Genomic DNA, 14,908 nt, shown 5'->3' with positions numbered 1-14,908 from the left:
CAGGTACCTGCGGAGGACTAGGGGGTCTGGGGGTTCCCGGCTCCGGCTTCCGCGCCCACGTCTACCTGTGCAACCGGCCTCTGTGGCTCAAATTCCACCGCCACCAAACCGAGATGATCATTACGAAACAGGGCAGGTGAGCGCAGCGCGGAGGGGCCCGGAGGCGCGGGGGCAAAGAAGGCCTGTGTGGTCCTGGGGTGGCCGGGAATGGGGTCCTGCGGCCCGCCCACTCCGCTCGTGGCTGGAAGAGTTTCCTCGCTCAACCAGTGGAGACGCCGTGTCTCCAGTCCGTCCGCGCACCAGCGCTTCGTGCAGGGCGCTAAGGCTAAAGCTGCTTCCCCTCTTCGCTCTCCTCATCTTCACCCAGACTGACGAGGAGGAGGCGGAAATAGAAATTGAGGCTTGTCCACAAAGCTGGATTTCCTAGATCTCCCTGCCCAGCTGTACACGGGTCCCTGCAGGCCGGCCAGAAGGCTCGAGGGGTGGCTCCCCCCGAGCGCTGGAGATGGGCTCCCGCAGTTTTAGGCGCCAAGGTCTCCACGGGGCGCATCCGGGGGACGAGCGCGAGGACGTGAGCGCCAGCAGCGAGGGCTGAGCCGGGGAGTGGGTTAGGCCGGCCCTGGAGTCCGACTGGGCTGGGATGCCCGGCCCGGGAAAGTTCGGCTACAAATCCCACTGCGGGCACTGGTTCATTCTGGGGAAAGTGAGGGGTGGGTGCTGCGAGAGGGGCGTCCGAGGGACACTTTTAGCCTTACCAGTAGAGTTTTTGTTTCTGTTTTTTTTTAAACGAGAGCAACTTAATATTCCCTGGCACTCGTACTTGTAAAAAAAAAAATAGATTTTTAAATAGAAACATCCTGGAAGAAAATGAATGAGCATCTGAATGGGTTGAGAAATTGAGTGAGGGATGCAGAAGCGCGGGCATTGGGGAAATAATAACATTGGGGCAAATTACTTCGGGAAAGAGATTTCCCCGCGGGTTGCCAACTCAAGAATATTGTACGTAGTGAGGGCCACTGGAGCCACAGGTATTCTGTTTGTAGACTTCCCAGTGGCGTACTCGAACGTGGGTCTGTGCCCCGGCGTCGCGATTTACATCTCCTGGTTCTATTCCCTTGCACAGACGCATGTTTCCTTTTTTGAGCTTCAACATAAACGGACTCAATCCCACCGCCCACTACAACGTGTTCGTAGAAGTGGTGCTGGCGGACCCCAACCACTGGCGCTTCCAGGGGGGCAAATGGGTGACCTGCGGAAAAGCGGACAATAACATGCAGGGTGAGGAGAGAGGAGGCCTGGGCAGGGTGGCGCGCCGGGAGCCCCGCTCAGACCACGCACAACCAAATCTCGCATCGCTTCCTCCGCATCCGGGGCCTGGAGGTGTTAGCAGGAGTTTCTTCGTGTTGAATGTTTGACTGAGGGAAAGAATCGCTAAGTCAGACCTCTTGCTGGCTAGCGTATAGCATGTTAACCACGACCCTAGCTAGCCTGCCCCGCCACATCCCTACCTCTGAGGACGTCATTGCCATAAACTCTCCTGGAGGCAAGGCTCCTGACATTTTAATCTTAACTTGAGAAAAGATCTCCCCAAGGTTGAGTTTATCATAAAAATCCAAGCACCTTCCATCATCAGATCTTGACTTTCTAGCTTCAGACATGGGCAAATTGACCTTCAAGAGGCACTGCCCGTTGGCTCCATTTTTGCTTTGTCCAAGGAAGGCCGGAAGCACAGGGCCCCTGGGAGGGGAATCAGTAGAGACTACTTGGTCTCCACTGGTCTTCTTAAGCCTCTAAGGAGAGACAGGCATTGTAAGTCTAGCTCTTAAATCTTGCCCATGAGTAGTAAATTCTCTCTCCCCCTACCTCCATTTGCAAACAGCCATATATGCTTGAGTTTTGTGTTTTGTTTCATTTTCTCTTAGGCAACAAAATGTATGTTCACCCCGAGTCTCCTAACACTGGTTCCCACTGGATGAGACAGGAGATTTCTTTTGGGAAGTTAAAACTCACCAATAACAAAGGCGCAAACAACAACAACACCCAGGTAGGGTGACAGAGGAGGTGGTGTCTTCTGGCTGTGAATCTGTTTTCTAATCAGTTTCTGTATTCTTTACTGTGTTTATATTTGCAGCTACCTGTTGCCACTTTCTAGTATTTTTTTGCCTTTGACCTTTCTCAGTTCTACTTTTTTTTTTTTTTTGGTCATTTTCCTATCGGATATCAATAACAGTGAGTGAACGATTAGGAACAGAAAGACCGAAATCGTTTGGCGACTTAGGAAACCAAGACACAAGAGTGTTTATGAAACACACATACTTGGCTATGTTTTAAGTTTCAAAAATGGCAACAGAAAAAGTTAGCTGTGGGCTGAGGAGCAAGCAAGTTCCATTCCAAAATATAGAATTGGTCAAAATCGACTTCACTTTTGAGAATTGGCAGCTCTTTTTTCTGTACCATTTGCAGATGATAGTCTTACAGTCTTTACACAAGTACCAGCCGAGACTGCACATTGTTGAAGTCACAGAGGATGGTGTGGAGGACTTGAATGAGCCCTCTAAGACACAGACCTTCACTTTCTCAGAAACGCAGTTCATTGCTGTGACCGCCTATCAAAACACCGATGTGAGTGCCCCAGAGTCCCCAGCATCCCCAAAGCCCTATCCAGGGTGAGAGAGAAAGCACTCAGTGACTGTCTTTTTTCCTTATCTAGATAACTCAACTAAAGATTGATCACAATCCCTTTGCAAAAGGCTTCAGGGACAACTATGATTCGTAAGTGCACCTTTATTTTTCCTTGCCTGGTCATCTTTGAGTGAGACATGTTGAATCAGATACTTTCTTGAGACCGTATTCTAGGAAGAGCTTTCACAGTTGGGATTTTTACCCATTTTTATTTTTGCATATATTAGGCTTTGACTAATCTTGCTTTGGAATTTTCACAGAAGGATTTTGTTCATTTCTAAAGAAATGTTAAGAGCTTAAACATGAGCAGCTTTTATTTTTTTAACATTTGAGTGGAGATTTGAAATTTTCATAATCTGCATTTATATGCCTCCTTCCCATTTGATCCCAGTTTTTTTTTTATTCTCTCAGGAGCAGGGATTATTCCCTCTCATTTTTTTTACATAAGAAAAACCTTAAACCAAGAGGATGTCATTTTCATAACATCAAACAGCAAGGCCCACAAGTGCCTTTTAAATTTGGCATTTCTACCCACCTCAGCCAGCATTCCTTCCCTACCACGGAAGGGAGAGTTGCTCCCAGTTCTTCAAGTTCTAGGACTTGCAAAGATGGAATTTCTATAGTTTAAATGCTTAATGACTGGGAGGAAACTTTCTCTTTCATGATGGGAAATTTTGTCCCAGTGAGCCAAGAGTTCAGCTAAAATGGACTGGTGCCTCCCCACCTCTGGCCCTTCACTCAGCAGACCAGCGCTCAGGCTCTAGAGCCTTCTTCATTTCTGGGATGTAGACTGTCTGGGGACAACATTAGGGGTTTTTTTTTTAAGTGTTTCTCTTTGTATTGTAGCATGTACACCGCTTCCGAAAATGACAGGTTAACTCCATCTCCCACGGATTCTCCTAGATCCCATCAGATTGTCCCCGGAGGTCGGTACGGCGTTCAGTCCTTCTTCCCGGAGCCCTTTGTCAACACTTTACCTCAAGCCCGATATTACAATGGTGAGAGAACCGTGCCACAGACCAACGGCCTCCTTTCACCCCAACAGAGCGAAGAGGTGGCCAACCCTCCCCAGCGGTGGCTTGTCACGCCTGTCCAGCAACCTGGGACAAACAAAATAGACATCGGTTCCTATGAGTCTGAGTATTCTTCCAGCACCTTGCTCCCGTATGGCATTAAATCCTTGCCCCTCCAGACGTCCCATGCCCTGGGGTACTACCCCGACCCTGCCTTCCCAGCGATGGCAGGGTGGGGAGGCAGAGGCTCTTATCAGAGGAAGATGGCAGCTGGACTCCCATGGACCTCCCGAACAAGCCCCCCAGGGTTCTCTGAAGATCAGCTCTCCAAGGAGAAAGTCAAAGAAGAAATTGGCTCTTCTTGGATAGAGACACCCCCATCCATCAAATCTCTCGACTCCAACGATTCGGGGGTATACACCAGTGCTTGTAAGCGAAGGCGGCTGTCTCCTAGCACCTCTAGCAATGAAAATTCTCCCTCCATAAAGTGTGAGGACATTAACGCTGAAGAATACAGTAAAGACTCCTCAAAAGGCATGGGGGGTTATTATGCTTTTTACACAACTCCCTAAAGAGTTATTTTAACCTTGTCAAAATGAGCTCACCGTTTGCCCATGGACTGGGTGGTGTTTCTGTTGTCTTCTTCGCCTAGGTTGTTGCCAAAAAGACATTTGCCTTCCACCCTGATGTGTCCTGTTTTGTGCAATTCTCTAAAAGAAGGTGCCAAAGCTTTTTGACTGCTGCAGGTAACTGAAACAAGCCTAGACTTTTTTTTTTTTTTTTCTTTTTTAATGAAATTAACAGAGGACTTTCAAGTGTTTTTAAATTTGAAGGTGATTCAAAGTTACGGATTTATTTATTGGAGACACTAGACATTCAGTGAACTGGGGCTGTGGAGATGGAGGGCCTAGCGCTATCAAAGATGTTGAAAGCTTTGGTGTGTTTTTTTTTTTTTTTTAATCTGTAAATCTGTAAGCAAATAGAAACCCAGAGTGGTAAGATGGTTTTGCTTCTGGGAGAGAAGGGTGGGCCTTAAGCTTCAACAAGGAAATTTTTGCTGTTAACTTTCTGCTAGGGAAAGAAGACGTGAAGCCTGGGAGGCAAGAAGAGCTTTGTGAAGGTGCTGGTTTGGCCTGACTGATCTTCCCAGGCTTTGAAACAAGCCATGTTTGCCCAGGTTCAGTCACCTCATGTGCTAGGCCTCTGCTGTGTGCCCCTGGGGGCTAGCCGGGGGCCTCATAGGACTCAGGAGACAGCAAGGGGGTCGCCAAAAAGAAAAAAAGGAGAATTTTAAACTGTACAGTTGTGTGTGCTTAGATACACTGTAGAATAATGTGGAAAATATTGTATAAATAGTTACATAGGTATATGAGATTATGTAAAATTGGTGCTTTGGTTTTGTAAAGAATTTGCAAATCATTGGACCACAGCTACTGGAGCAGGGGGCAACATATGGGAATATTCTGTTTACTTCTTAGCTAGTTAAGAATGTATTCAGCTACTGTACTAACTTGAAACGGTGTTAAGGAAAACTCCCTGCATCATCCTCTTCCTCCACCACCCCCACTACCCACCTTGGTAACCTGAGGAAGCAGAAACCTTAACGCCCCAGCTCTTATAGGCTTTCTAGAGACCTTGGATTTTTATGTACAGTCGTAGTCATTTTTAATAAATGTGGTTCGTTAAGGGAACAGGCCTAACTCTGTCATCTGTACGATGGGTTTTCATCTTTGTTTCAAATATCTTAGTCTGCTTTCTCCACTTTCCTCCAGCAGTAACACAGTTCCACCAACCCGCTCCCCCCACGGAAGGCCCTAGAATCTCTAAGTGGACACTGTCCTCTCGAGGGGGTGGGGATGTTCTTCTTTATCTTTTTTTCTTGAAGGTGAATGGGGTTGTTTCCTCGCCGCTCTGGGAAGTCTGGACAATGGGAGCTGGGGCCGAGGAGGGGCGGTGCGAGACTGCCCGCAGTAGGCTTGATGGAACCGAGCGAGCCTCCACCCCCAAGTCCTCGGCTTCCGGGCCGCTCCCGGGCCTCCCATCCCCGGCCCCACGTGGGCTCCCCGGGCACCCTCGCGGCCCTCTGAGCACCCACGAGTTCCGGATCCCCCGAGGTCAGGCGGGTGCGGGCCGCCTCCACCCCCGCTACGCGGCTTCCTCCTTCCCTGAGCCCCAAGCTCTGGGGATGCGGGGGCAGCTCCGGGCCGGGGCGCGAGCTCTGCGGCGGGAGCGCTCTGTGCGGGGCGGCTGCGGAGTCGGTCACCTAGCGTTTAGCGCCGCTTCCTAGGCTTTCAGTCCCAGGGAGGGCAAGGGCCACTCCATCCCCCGACTGAGTCCTGGGCCCGCCGAAGAGTTAAATCCAGGAGTGTGGCGGAGGGCCCTTTGTCCCCCTGCCAGACGCCCTGCCGCGCTTATCGGCAGACGGCTTCTGGCCCGGTTTGCAATCCTTTCCAGCCCCCTCCCGACCCTCTCGGGGTAAAGGTCTGAACGGGAGGGTCATTCTGCTAACTGCGTGGCGCGGAAATGCAGCTGCTAAGAGGATTAGTGCTGGGCGGCGAGCGATCGGCCGGGCCCTCCTCCCCTTCCGCGCCCAATTAAGGCCGCCGCGAGCTCGCGCCTCGCCTCGGCCGGGGTTCGGCTTCCCACCGCCCTTCCCGGCTCCGAGTCATCCTTCCTGCGCCGTCCGTGACCTTGAGGTCTGGGTCTCTATACCCGCTCCTCCGGCGATGCCTGTTCAAAACGCCCCGAACTTTACCGGAGCTGGAAGCTAAAGCCTTGAAATTTGGCTTATGTGTGTTTGTTGGGGATGATAAATTCAGACGGAGGAGGACGTCAAGGAGCACACCCCCTGCCCCAAGCCGTCTGCGCTCTCCCCTCCCCCAACCCCAAGGAACCCGACCGTATTGGGAGATACGATGGAATTTCGAAACGACGTTCTCCTCTTCTGCCTTCTGGAAAGACTGCAAATGCTAATCACCTCCGGGATGGAGCAGACACCGGCCCCAGTCTATTTCCAGGGCTGTATATTTTTGCACCGTACAGTAAAAAGAACCTGGTACTTGTGAAAAGTCCCTCACAGTGTTTAATAGAAACGTAAGTGGCTGAGTGGCCCCAATTAACACCTTGTGATAAGGCATTCCTAAGATGGAGTGTCAGACACCAAATTGTGAAGAGATGTATCTAATTAATCCTCCTAGAATGACACCGATAAACAAGCTTCTATTTAAATAAAGATCAAGGACTCGGCGCCCCGTTTGTTTACATTCACCCCCGGGGGTCCCAGCGTTTGCGCCCGCGCAGACTGCCTGAGCTGGGGGAGGGGGAGGGGAGGACACAGGCTTGGGAGGGTTCTGCTGGCTCCCTTCCGTTGTAACCCCAAACAGAAATCTCGAAGTAGACAAACTGTAATGCAGGAGAAGCGCAAAAACGACCCGACTCTGACTTGGAAGTATTATTGTCATTTTCTTCGCGTGTCCTAATTTACATCGCCAAACACTTTTTGGTTGTCTGAGTCTTTAAAAAGAAGGCCAACAACAACAAAATCCATATTCCACTCGTAGTCTCGGGAATTCTTTGCTGCTTTGGGGAGAACTCGGATCAGGACCTTCCTCTGCCCCCTAACCTCGCCCCGGCACGAGTTCTCTCCTCGCTGACTCGGGATTCCTTCTTCAGGCAACTGAAGCCCAGAAGTGCTGGGGCGCAGGGTAGCTATCCTGGTGGTGGAGTGGGGAACCACCCACTGGAAAAGGCGAGAGGAATCTGGAAAGAAATAGGGCAAGAGTGGAAGGAGCAGCTAAACTCTTAACCCTGTAAACCAGGGCTGGGGCTTGGAGCCTACTCGGCATCTGCAAGGAATCACCTCCCCACTCTTCAACGGGGGTTTAAAGGCTCCAGATCAGCTTTTGGTCCAACCTCCTTCCTTTTCAGCCGCCTCTGATTAGATTTCAGCCTAGGGGTAAAGGCAGACTCGCGCTCTTCCATTTCCTCTTCAGGCTCTTCCTTATCTCGGAACCAAACAGGCCGGGGGTACGATGCCGTGTTTGTTTTGTCTGTTTGTTTTTTAATTCTGCAGGAGTCGTGGAAACGCTCCGAAATAAACACATTTCAGCTTGCCCCTTGCTTTTAATCGAAATTGAACCTCCAGTGGGGATAAAAAGTGAAAGCACTCATTCTTCACTCGTCTGGACGCTTCCCCTGTCCCGCTCTGCTCTCGTGGCGATGTCTCCCACCGCGCTGAGAGTCTCCAAGAGTTTGGCTTTTCACCTCGCGAGGATTTCGGCAGCCTCGGGACGCACTTTTAAAGGCAATTTGCAAAACTCCGTTGGTGGGCTTGATCCAGTCCCCTTCTGTAAATGAGTCTAAGCTTTCGAAGGTGCGAACTCCACCAATCCAGTCCGGGAGGCTGGAACCTGCGGAATCCGTCCACCTGCGCGCGTTTTCGTTGGAATCGAACCCCTCCTGCGCCCCGCGGACACTTGGGAGCTGCGCCTGCACTTGGGGTTCACTGGGATTCCGTTTGCCCGAACTCGCAGGAGTTGCATTTCTTCCCCCGTCCGTGAGCTGAACCGTTCGTGGACAGGCTTAAACTAAGATAATTTTTTTTTTTTAAACATGATGGTGACTCTGACCTTGGTGGCCACTGAATTTCTCCTTATTACAGCTTAAAAGAAGTTAACTTCTGGCGACTGCTCCACCTTCTCCCCCTTTCTTCTTCGGCCCTAGGAGCCCTTTGCGTGTCGCCGAGGACGCATCAAGTCACTGGGGGAAGGACGTGGCTGCTCCAGACACGGCAGACCCTTGGAGGTAGTCTCCAAAGTGGCCAACTTCTGATGGACCGTTGGCCATCCCAGAAGCGCCGGGTCTCTTCTTATCTTGGGCATCATGGTGTGAACACCCCCACCTCCACTTAAAATGTCCCCGCCTCCCTAAAAAGTCCTTAGCATCCTTCTAGAAGCTTTCGTGGAGGCAGCAGGGCGCGCACAGTAACTTCTGTAACCCCAGGCTGGACCCAGCTTTCCGCTCACTGGGCGCCGAGCCCTTGGCGGTGGGTCCAGCCGCAGTCCGTTGATGCTGCGGGTTCCGGGTGGCGGGCAGGCTTCGCCATCTGGCGGCCACCGCGAGTAAGGCGCCCCAGGCCATGCAGCTTCTGCAAGGAGGTCTTCTTCATGCCACTTCCCCTCCTTCTTCTCAAAGCTCCTTGGTGTGGGGGCAGGAGCCGGGAAGCTGAAGTTGGAAGACTTTAAATTCTAGTCCTGGGTCACCGCTCAGTAGCTGCTGTCACAGCTGGCTCGTCTGATGTATTACCCAGGACCAAAGAGGGCAGGATGAACTTCACTGCTTTGTAAGCTGTTGAGCAGCTGTGAGTAGTATTAGTAGATACTGATTATTTAATTTTTGGTTGTGCTGTTCTTCTTGGCTGCGCGTGGGTTTTCTCTAGTTGCCAGAGCAAGGGCTCCTTTTAGTTTTGGAACACTGGATTTAAGCCCAGGGGCTTCAGTGGCTGTGACCCTGGGGCTCAGTACTTGCAGCACATGGTCTTAGTTGCTCTGAAGCATGTGGAATCTCCCTGGACCACGGATAGAAGCGTGGCCCCTGCTTTGGCAGGTGGATTCTTACCCACTGTACCACCAGAGAAGTCCAGGAGGCATTATCAGTTACTACTTTTACAACACAATACATAGTGGTCAACTCAAGTGCATTCATTGGCAAATGAAAGATTTTTTTGCGTAGGATTTTTAATTTTTTACATTTTTACTGAAGAATAGTTGATTTACAATGTGCTAATTTCTGCTGTACTGCAAAGTGATTCCATTATACACCTATATACATTATTTTTAAATACTCTTTTTCATATCATTTATCCCAGGAGATTGGGTATAGTTCATTCTGCTATACAGTAGGACCTTGTTGTTTGAAAGATTTTTAAATTTACTCAAAAATGATTATGGACAATTACAAACATATAAGAAAGTAGGGAGAGGTGGACCCCAAGAATCCGCCTGCAATGAAGGAGACCCTGGTTTGATTCCTGGGTCAGGAAGATCCCCCGAAAAAGGGACAGGCTACCAACTCCAATATTCTTGGGCTTCCACCGTGGCTCAGATGGTAGAGAATATACCTGCAATGCAGGAGACCTGGGTTCGATCCCTGGGTTGGGAAGATCCCCTAGATGAGGGCATGGCAACCCACTCCAGTATTCTTGCATGGAGAATCCCCATGGACAGAGAAGCCTGGTGGGCTTCAGTCTATGGGGTAGCACAGAGTCAGATACAACTGAAGCGACTGAGCAGCAGCAGCAACAGCATAGACTTAGAAAATGAACTTAGAGTTACCAAGCGGGGAGGTTGGGGTAGGGGAGGGATAGATTGAGAGTTTGGCCTTGACATGTACACATTGCTGTGTTCAGAGCAGATAACTAGTAAGGACCTGCTGTATAGCACAGGGAATGCTACTTAATATTCTGTAATAACTTAAATGGGAAAAGAATTTGAAAAAGAATAGATACATGTATATGTATAAATGAATCACTTTGCTGGACACTCGAAACTAATACAGCATTGTTGATCATCTGTACGCCAATATAAAATAAAAATTCAAAATATAGATCATGCCCACAAAGTCCATTCATGTTGTTGCAAAAGGCAGGGTTTCCTTCTTTTTTTATGGCTAAATAATATACCTGCCAATTTTCATGTTCCCATTCCCCCGTGGACGGACAGTTAGGTTAGTGGTTTGCGTCTTTTGGCTAGTGTGAAGAGCGCCACAGTGAAGATGGGATTGCAGATATCTCTTAAAGACAGTGCGTCATCATGACATTTTGATTGTGACATTAAGCAGAGTGAACCAAAAATCTAACGTCTCTGCTCTTTATGTATCATCACAGGAAAGTAACTGTTGCCCTCTGGGGAAGCTGGGTCATTGAAATCAAGTGAGAAGATGGACAAAGTACCTCAGTGGATAAGATTGATCCATATTTATTGAAGCAGTTTGCTGCACACAGATTGCTAAGAAATCATAGTAAACCAACGCGTAACAAAGTGATAAAGTGTGTGATTATTTGCTTTTCTATTCCCAGGGCAAATTATCAATCTCCTAATTGCCTTAAAAATATGTTTCCAGAATTGACAAACATCATTTGGAAATCATAAGTGATAAAAAGGGCTGTCAAATAGCTCAGTGGTTGCTATAGGGAGGTGGTGATTTCATCTGTGATAAGTAAGGAGAAATGGTTTCTTATCAGTGAGTTTGGAGTGGAAGGGAGACCTGAGCAGGGGACCTGGGGAAGGGAAGAGGTTGGGGAGCATCCTAGGGATTGCCAGGTTACTATCCACAGTGCACAGCGTAGGACTTCTGGAATTGGGATGCAATTCGTGACTGAGAATACCATGGTAATTCTGTGAATAACAAGGGTGGATGTAACCCCTACATGTGTTACTATATCCCCGTTGCAGGCACCAAATCATCACCTATTCCACCGGCCACCAGGCATTCAGAAGGTTGGCTACAATCGTCTGTCTTTGGTGGTCACTGTTTCTTCATGCAGTGTCCCAGTTTTAACAGCCTAGGCAACTGGACTCCTCCCCCCTGGATTGGAGATCTGAGGGACACTGTGGTGGCTATGGCCGTGAGCACACGTGACAGAAAGGAGAGCCCCCAGGGCTGACGTGCCCCGGGGAGTCCGCTGGCTCTGCACCACACCGTGGGGTGGGCCTATACTTTAAAAGGTGAAAGATGTATATGATCTGAAGAGAAACCAGAGTGTGGACCCTAGACTTTTTTTTTTTTTTAATAATTATTTATTTGGCTGCACTGGGTCTTAGCTGTGGCACAAGGGATCCTCAGTCTTTGTTGTGGCGTGTGGGATCTAGTTCCCCGACCGGAGTTTGAACCCAGGCCCCCTGCACTGGGAGCACAATTCTTAGCCACTGCCCACCAGGGGAGTCCCTGGAACCCACACTATCAACATAAACCGTTTCAGAAGTGTGTGAAATATCTAGTCATGAAAACGTTAAATTCTAAAGCATAGTTTTTAATTATTTTTCTGTTGTTTTCAGAATATTTGAAATGAAAAGTATTTGAGATCTCAATGGATCAATGATTCATCTTTCTCTGATTTTTTTTCTAAAATCTAGACCTGTCGTGGAGTGGTGTCTGTTTCTTCTCCCTCTTTGACCTATACTCAACTCAACTAGGGTAGTAAATTTACCCTACATATTTGCTGCTTTTCTTAATCTTGACAGGCAGGTGTTATCTTTTATTTTACACATCTAAAATCCAAGAACATTCTTTGACATTTTACTTCTTCCAGGATTCCAGTTTTTCTTCTGCACCACCTTTTCAACCAAGTGAGTGTTGAGTTAATTAACCAACTACACTGTGCTCATCACTAAATATGTAGAAGCTGCAGGTAGAGACCACATAGCTGCTACAGAAAATCACAGAGGAGCTGGGATTGAGTTAGTACACAAAAATGCACTCGTACGCCTGTACTTGGACTGTATTTGTACTCTAAGGCTGAATACCATTAAACTGAGATCAGAATGAGTGAAAATAGGATTAGAATAAAATGTATGGTGGTATCAATATTTCCTTTAGGGACTCTTTTGCTCAGAGTTGTCAAAACATATTGTGTTATAAATAGACCAGTCTGAAGGAGGTAATCCTAGCCATCCTGATGAAATAGTCTTCTGAAAGCATGCAAACAGAAGAGAACCTCTAACAATGCAATTACACCTTAATCTGGGGGTGGTGCCTCAAATGATTTCCCCCTATGCCTCTTTCCCTTTAAGAAAAACAAAACAAGCACAAACTTGCTGGGAAAGGGAAAGCAAGTATTCCAGTGTTCTGTCATGCCTGCTTTCCCATTGGAGTTTTAGAAAACAACTTGTGAGTCTCATTCTTAACCTGGTCCTGAGGAATCAGGGCTTCTTCTGGAGTCTCGGTAGCTGGGGCAGTCATGTCCATCAAGTGTTCCATGGTTGCTCTGCTTCGCAGCCTCCTGCACTTAGGCATGGTCACTGGGACCCAGAGAGACACAACGTGGGCAAGGACGGATAAGAATGGGTGTGTGTGTGTTAGTCACTCAGTTGTGTCTGACTCTTTTGTGACCCTCTGGACTGTAGACCGCCAGGCTCCTCTGTCCATGGGATTCTCCAGGCAAGAACACTGGAGTGGGTTGCCATTCCCTTCTCAAAGGGATCTCCCTGACCCAGGGACTGAACCCAAGTCTCCTGCATTGCAGGCAGATTCCTTACTGTCTGAGCCCCCAGCATTTGCCAAAAGCTGCAACTTTTCAAAAAAGGATTTGGCCACCCTGTAGTCAACCAGCAAATAGGCAGCCAAACTCTTCTCCCACTCTCAACTTCCCTGCCAGGCCTCTGATTGGCCAAACGCAATGCAAAGCCAGAGGACCAAGAAGTCTCAGGATGTAGTCATTGAAGCCAGTATCCTGGGCACAAGGCGGGATGAAGCAAAATGGAGCATGAAACACAGGGCAATGAAGAAGATATCCAGCCCTACTCTAACCCCCACCCCATGCAAAGCCTTTATGCTAAAGGCTCTAAATACTCTACAGTTGTTTTGACATATCCCCAGGATTGCTGCATCAAGAATAGCTGGAAATATGGATTCAGTTCAGTCTCTCAGTCGTGTCCAACTCTTTGCAACCCCATGAACCACAGCACGCCAGGCCTCCCTGTCCATCACCAACTCCCAGAGTCCACCCAAACTCATGTCCATCGAGTCGGTGATGCCATTCAACCATCTCGTCCCCTGGCGACCCCTTCTCCTCCTGCCCTCAATCTTTCGTAGCATCAGGGTCTTTCCAAATGAGTCAGCTCTTCGCATCAGGTGGCCAAAATATTGGAGTTTCAGCTTCAACATCAGTCCTTCCGATGAACACCCAGGACTGATTTCCTTTAGGATGGACTGGTTGGATCTCTCAAGGGACTCTCAAGAGTCTTCTCCAGCACCACAGTTCAAAAGCATCAATTCTTTGGTGCTCAGCTTTCTTTATAGTCCAACTCTCACATCCATACGTGACTACTGGAAAAACCATAGCCTTGACAAGATGGAACTTTGTTGGCAAAGTAATGTCTCTGCTTTTTAATATGCTGTCTAGGCTGGTCATAACTTTCCTTCCAAGGAGTAAGCATCTTTTAATTTCATGGCTGCAGTCACCATCTGCAGTGATTGTGGAGCCCAGAAAAATAATGTCAGCCACTGTTTCCATTATTTCCCCATCTATTTTCCATGAAGTGATGGGACCAGATGCCATGATCTTCGTTTTCTGAATGTTGAGCTTTAAGCCAACTTTTTCACTCTCCTCTTTCACTTTCATCAAGAGGCTCTTTAGTTCTTCTTCACTTTCTGCCATAAGGGTGGTGCCATCTTCATATCTGAGGTTATTGATATTTCTCCTGGCAATCTTGATTCCAGCTTGTGCTTCATCCAGCCTGTCATTTCTCATGATGTACTCTGCATAGAAGTTAAATAAGCAGGGTGACAATATACAGCCTTGACGTACTCCTTTTCCTATTTGGAACCAGTCTGTTGTTCCATGTCCAGTTCTAACTGTTGCTTCCTGACCTGCATACAGGTTTCTCAAGAGGCAGGTCAAGAGGAAATATGGATTACTATATGAAAACTTCATCATTTTCAATATGGATAACTTGTTTGAAAGAAACAAACAACAAAAACACTTCTGAGAAAGATTCAGCTGTGGACTGCTAGCTTGGGCTTTTCTGATAGCTCAGTTGGTAAAGAATCCGCCTACAATGCAGGAGACCCCAGTTCAATTCCTGGGTCAGGAAGATCCCCTGGAGAAGGGATAGGCTACCCACTCCAGTATTCTGGCCTGGAGAATACTGAGTCAGACACAGAGTCAGACACGACTGAGCAACTTTCACTTCACTTTGATCAATGATTTAATTCTAACTGGATCTCAAAAATGTCAAAAGCAGGACTTCTGCTCCGAGACAAGATGGAGTAGCAAGGATGAGGCTTATCTTTCCGCCTGGAAAAGTTTTTATTTTAAATTAAAAATCAGAAAAGTATATAAGAAAAATTGTCTTCCAGGACACTGAATATCTGTAGAATAGCAATCCATTAGAGAAGAGAAAGAAATAAGAACCCTAAGGTTGCTCTAGCTGCTGCCTAGAGAGTGTCCAGTCTGCGGTCAGAATGAGGCTGGGCATCCAGACTAAACCCAGCAG

General features: G+C 48.2%; 1 protein-coding gene across 2 annotated transcripts in view; it reads left to right on the top strand.

Annotated features, from left to right (window-relative positions):
• EOMES (eomesodermin) overlaps window positions 1-4,670 on the top strand; it is a 5,923-nt gene extending 1,253 nt beyond the window's left edge. The window contains exons 2-7 of one of the 2 annotated variants that reach the window (XM_010842046.1): window positions 1-136; window positions 1,124-1,278; window positions 1,923-2,044; window positions 2,464-2,622; window positions 2,711-2,772; window positions 3,586-4,670. In XM_010842046.1, coding sequence (XP_010840348.1) covers window positions 1-136; window positions 1,124-1,278; window positions 1,923-2,044; window positions 2,464-2,622; window positions 2,711-2,772; window positions 3,586-4,267 — 1,316 coding nt within the window. In that variant the 3' untranslated portion in view covers window positions 4,268-4,670. Of the gene's footprint in view, window positions 137-1,123; window positions 1,279-1,922; window positions 2,045-2,463; window positions 2,623-2,710; window positions 2,773-3,528 lie in introns of both variants that reach the window. The other variant, XM_010842045.1, reaches the window with a different exon arrangement.
• The last annotated feature ends 10,238 nt before the right edge of the window (window positions 4,671-14,908 follow it).

This window comes from Bison bison, unplaced genomic scaffold (genome assembly GCF_000754665.1).
Source record: "Bison bison bison isolate TAMUID 2011002044 unplaced genomic scaffold, Bison_UMD1.0 scf7180017864171, whole genome shotgun sequence".
Lineage (NCBI taxonomy): Eukaryota > Metazoa > Chordata > Mammalia > Artiodactyla > Bovidae > Bison > Bison bison.
Note: the sequence above shows the minus strand (reverse complement) of the source record. Positions and strands in the feature narration are given on the sequence as shown.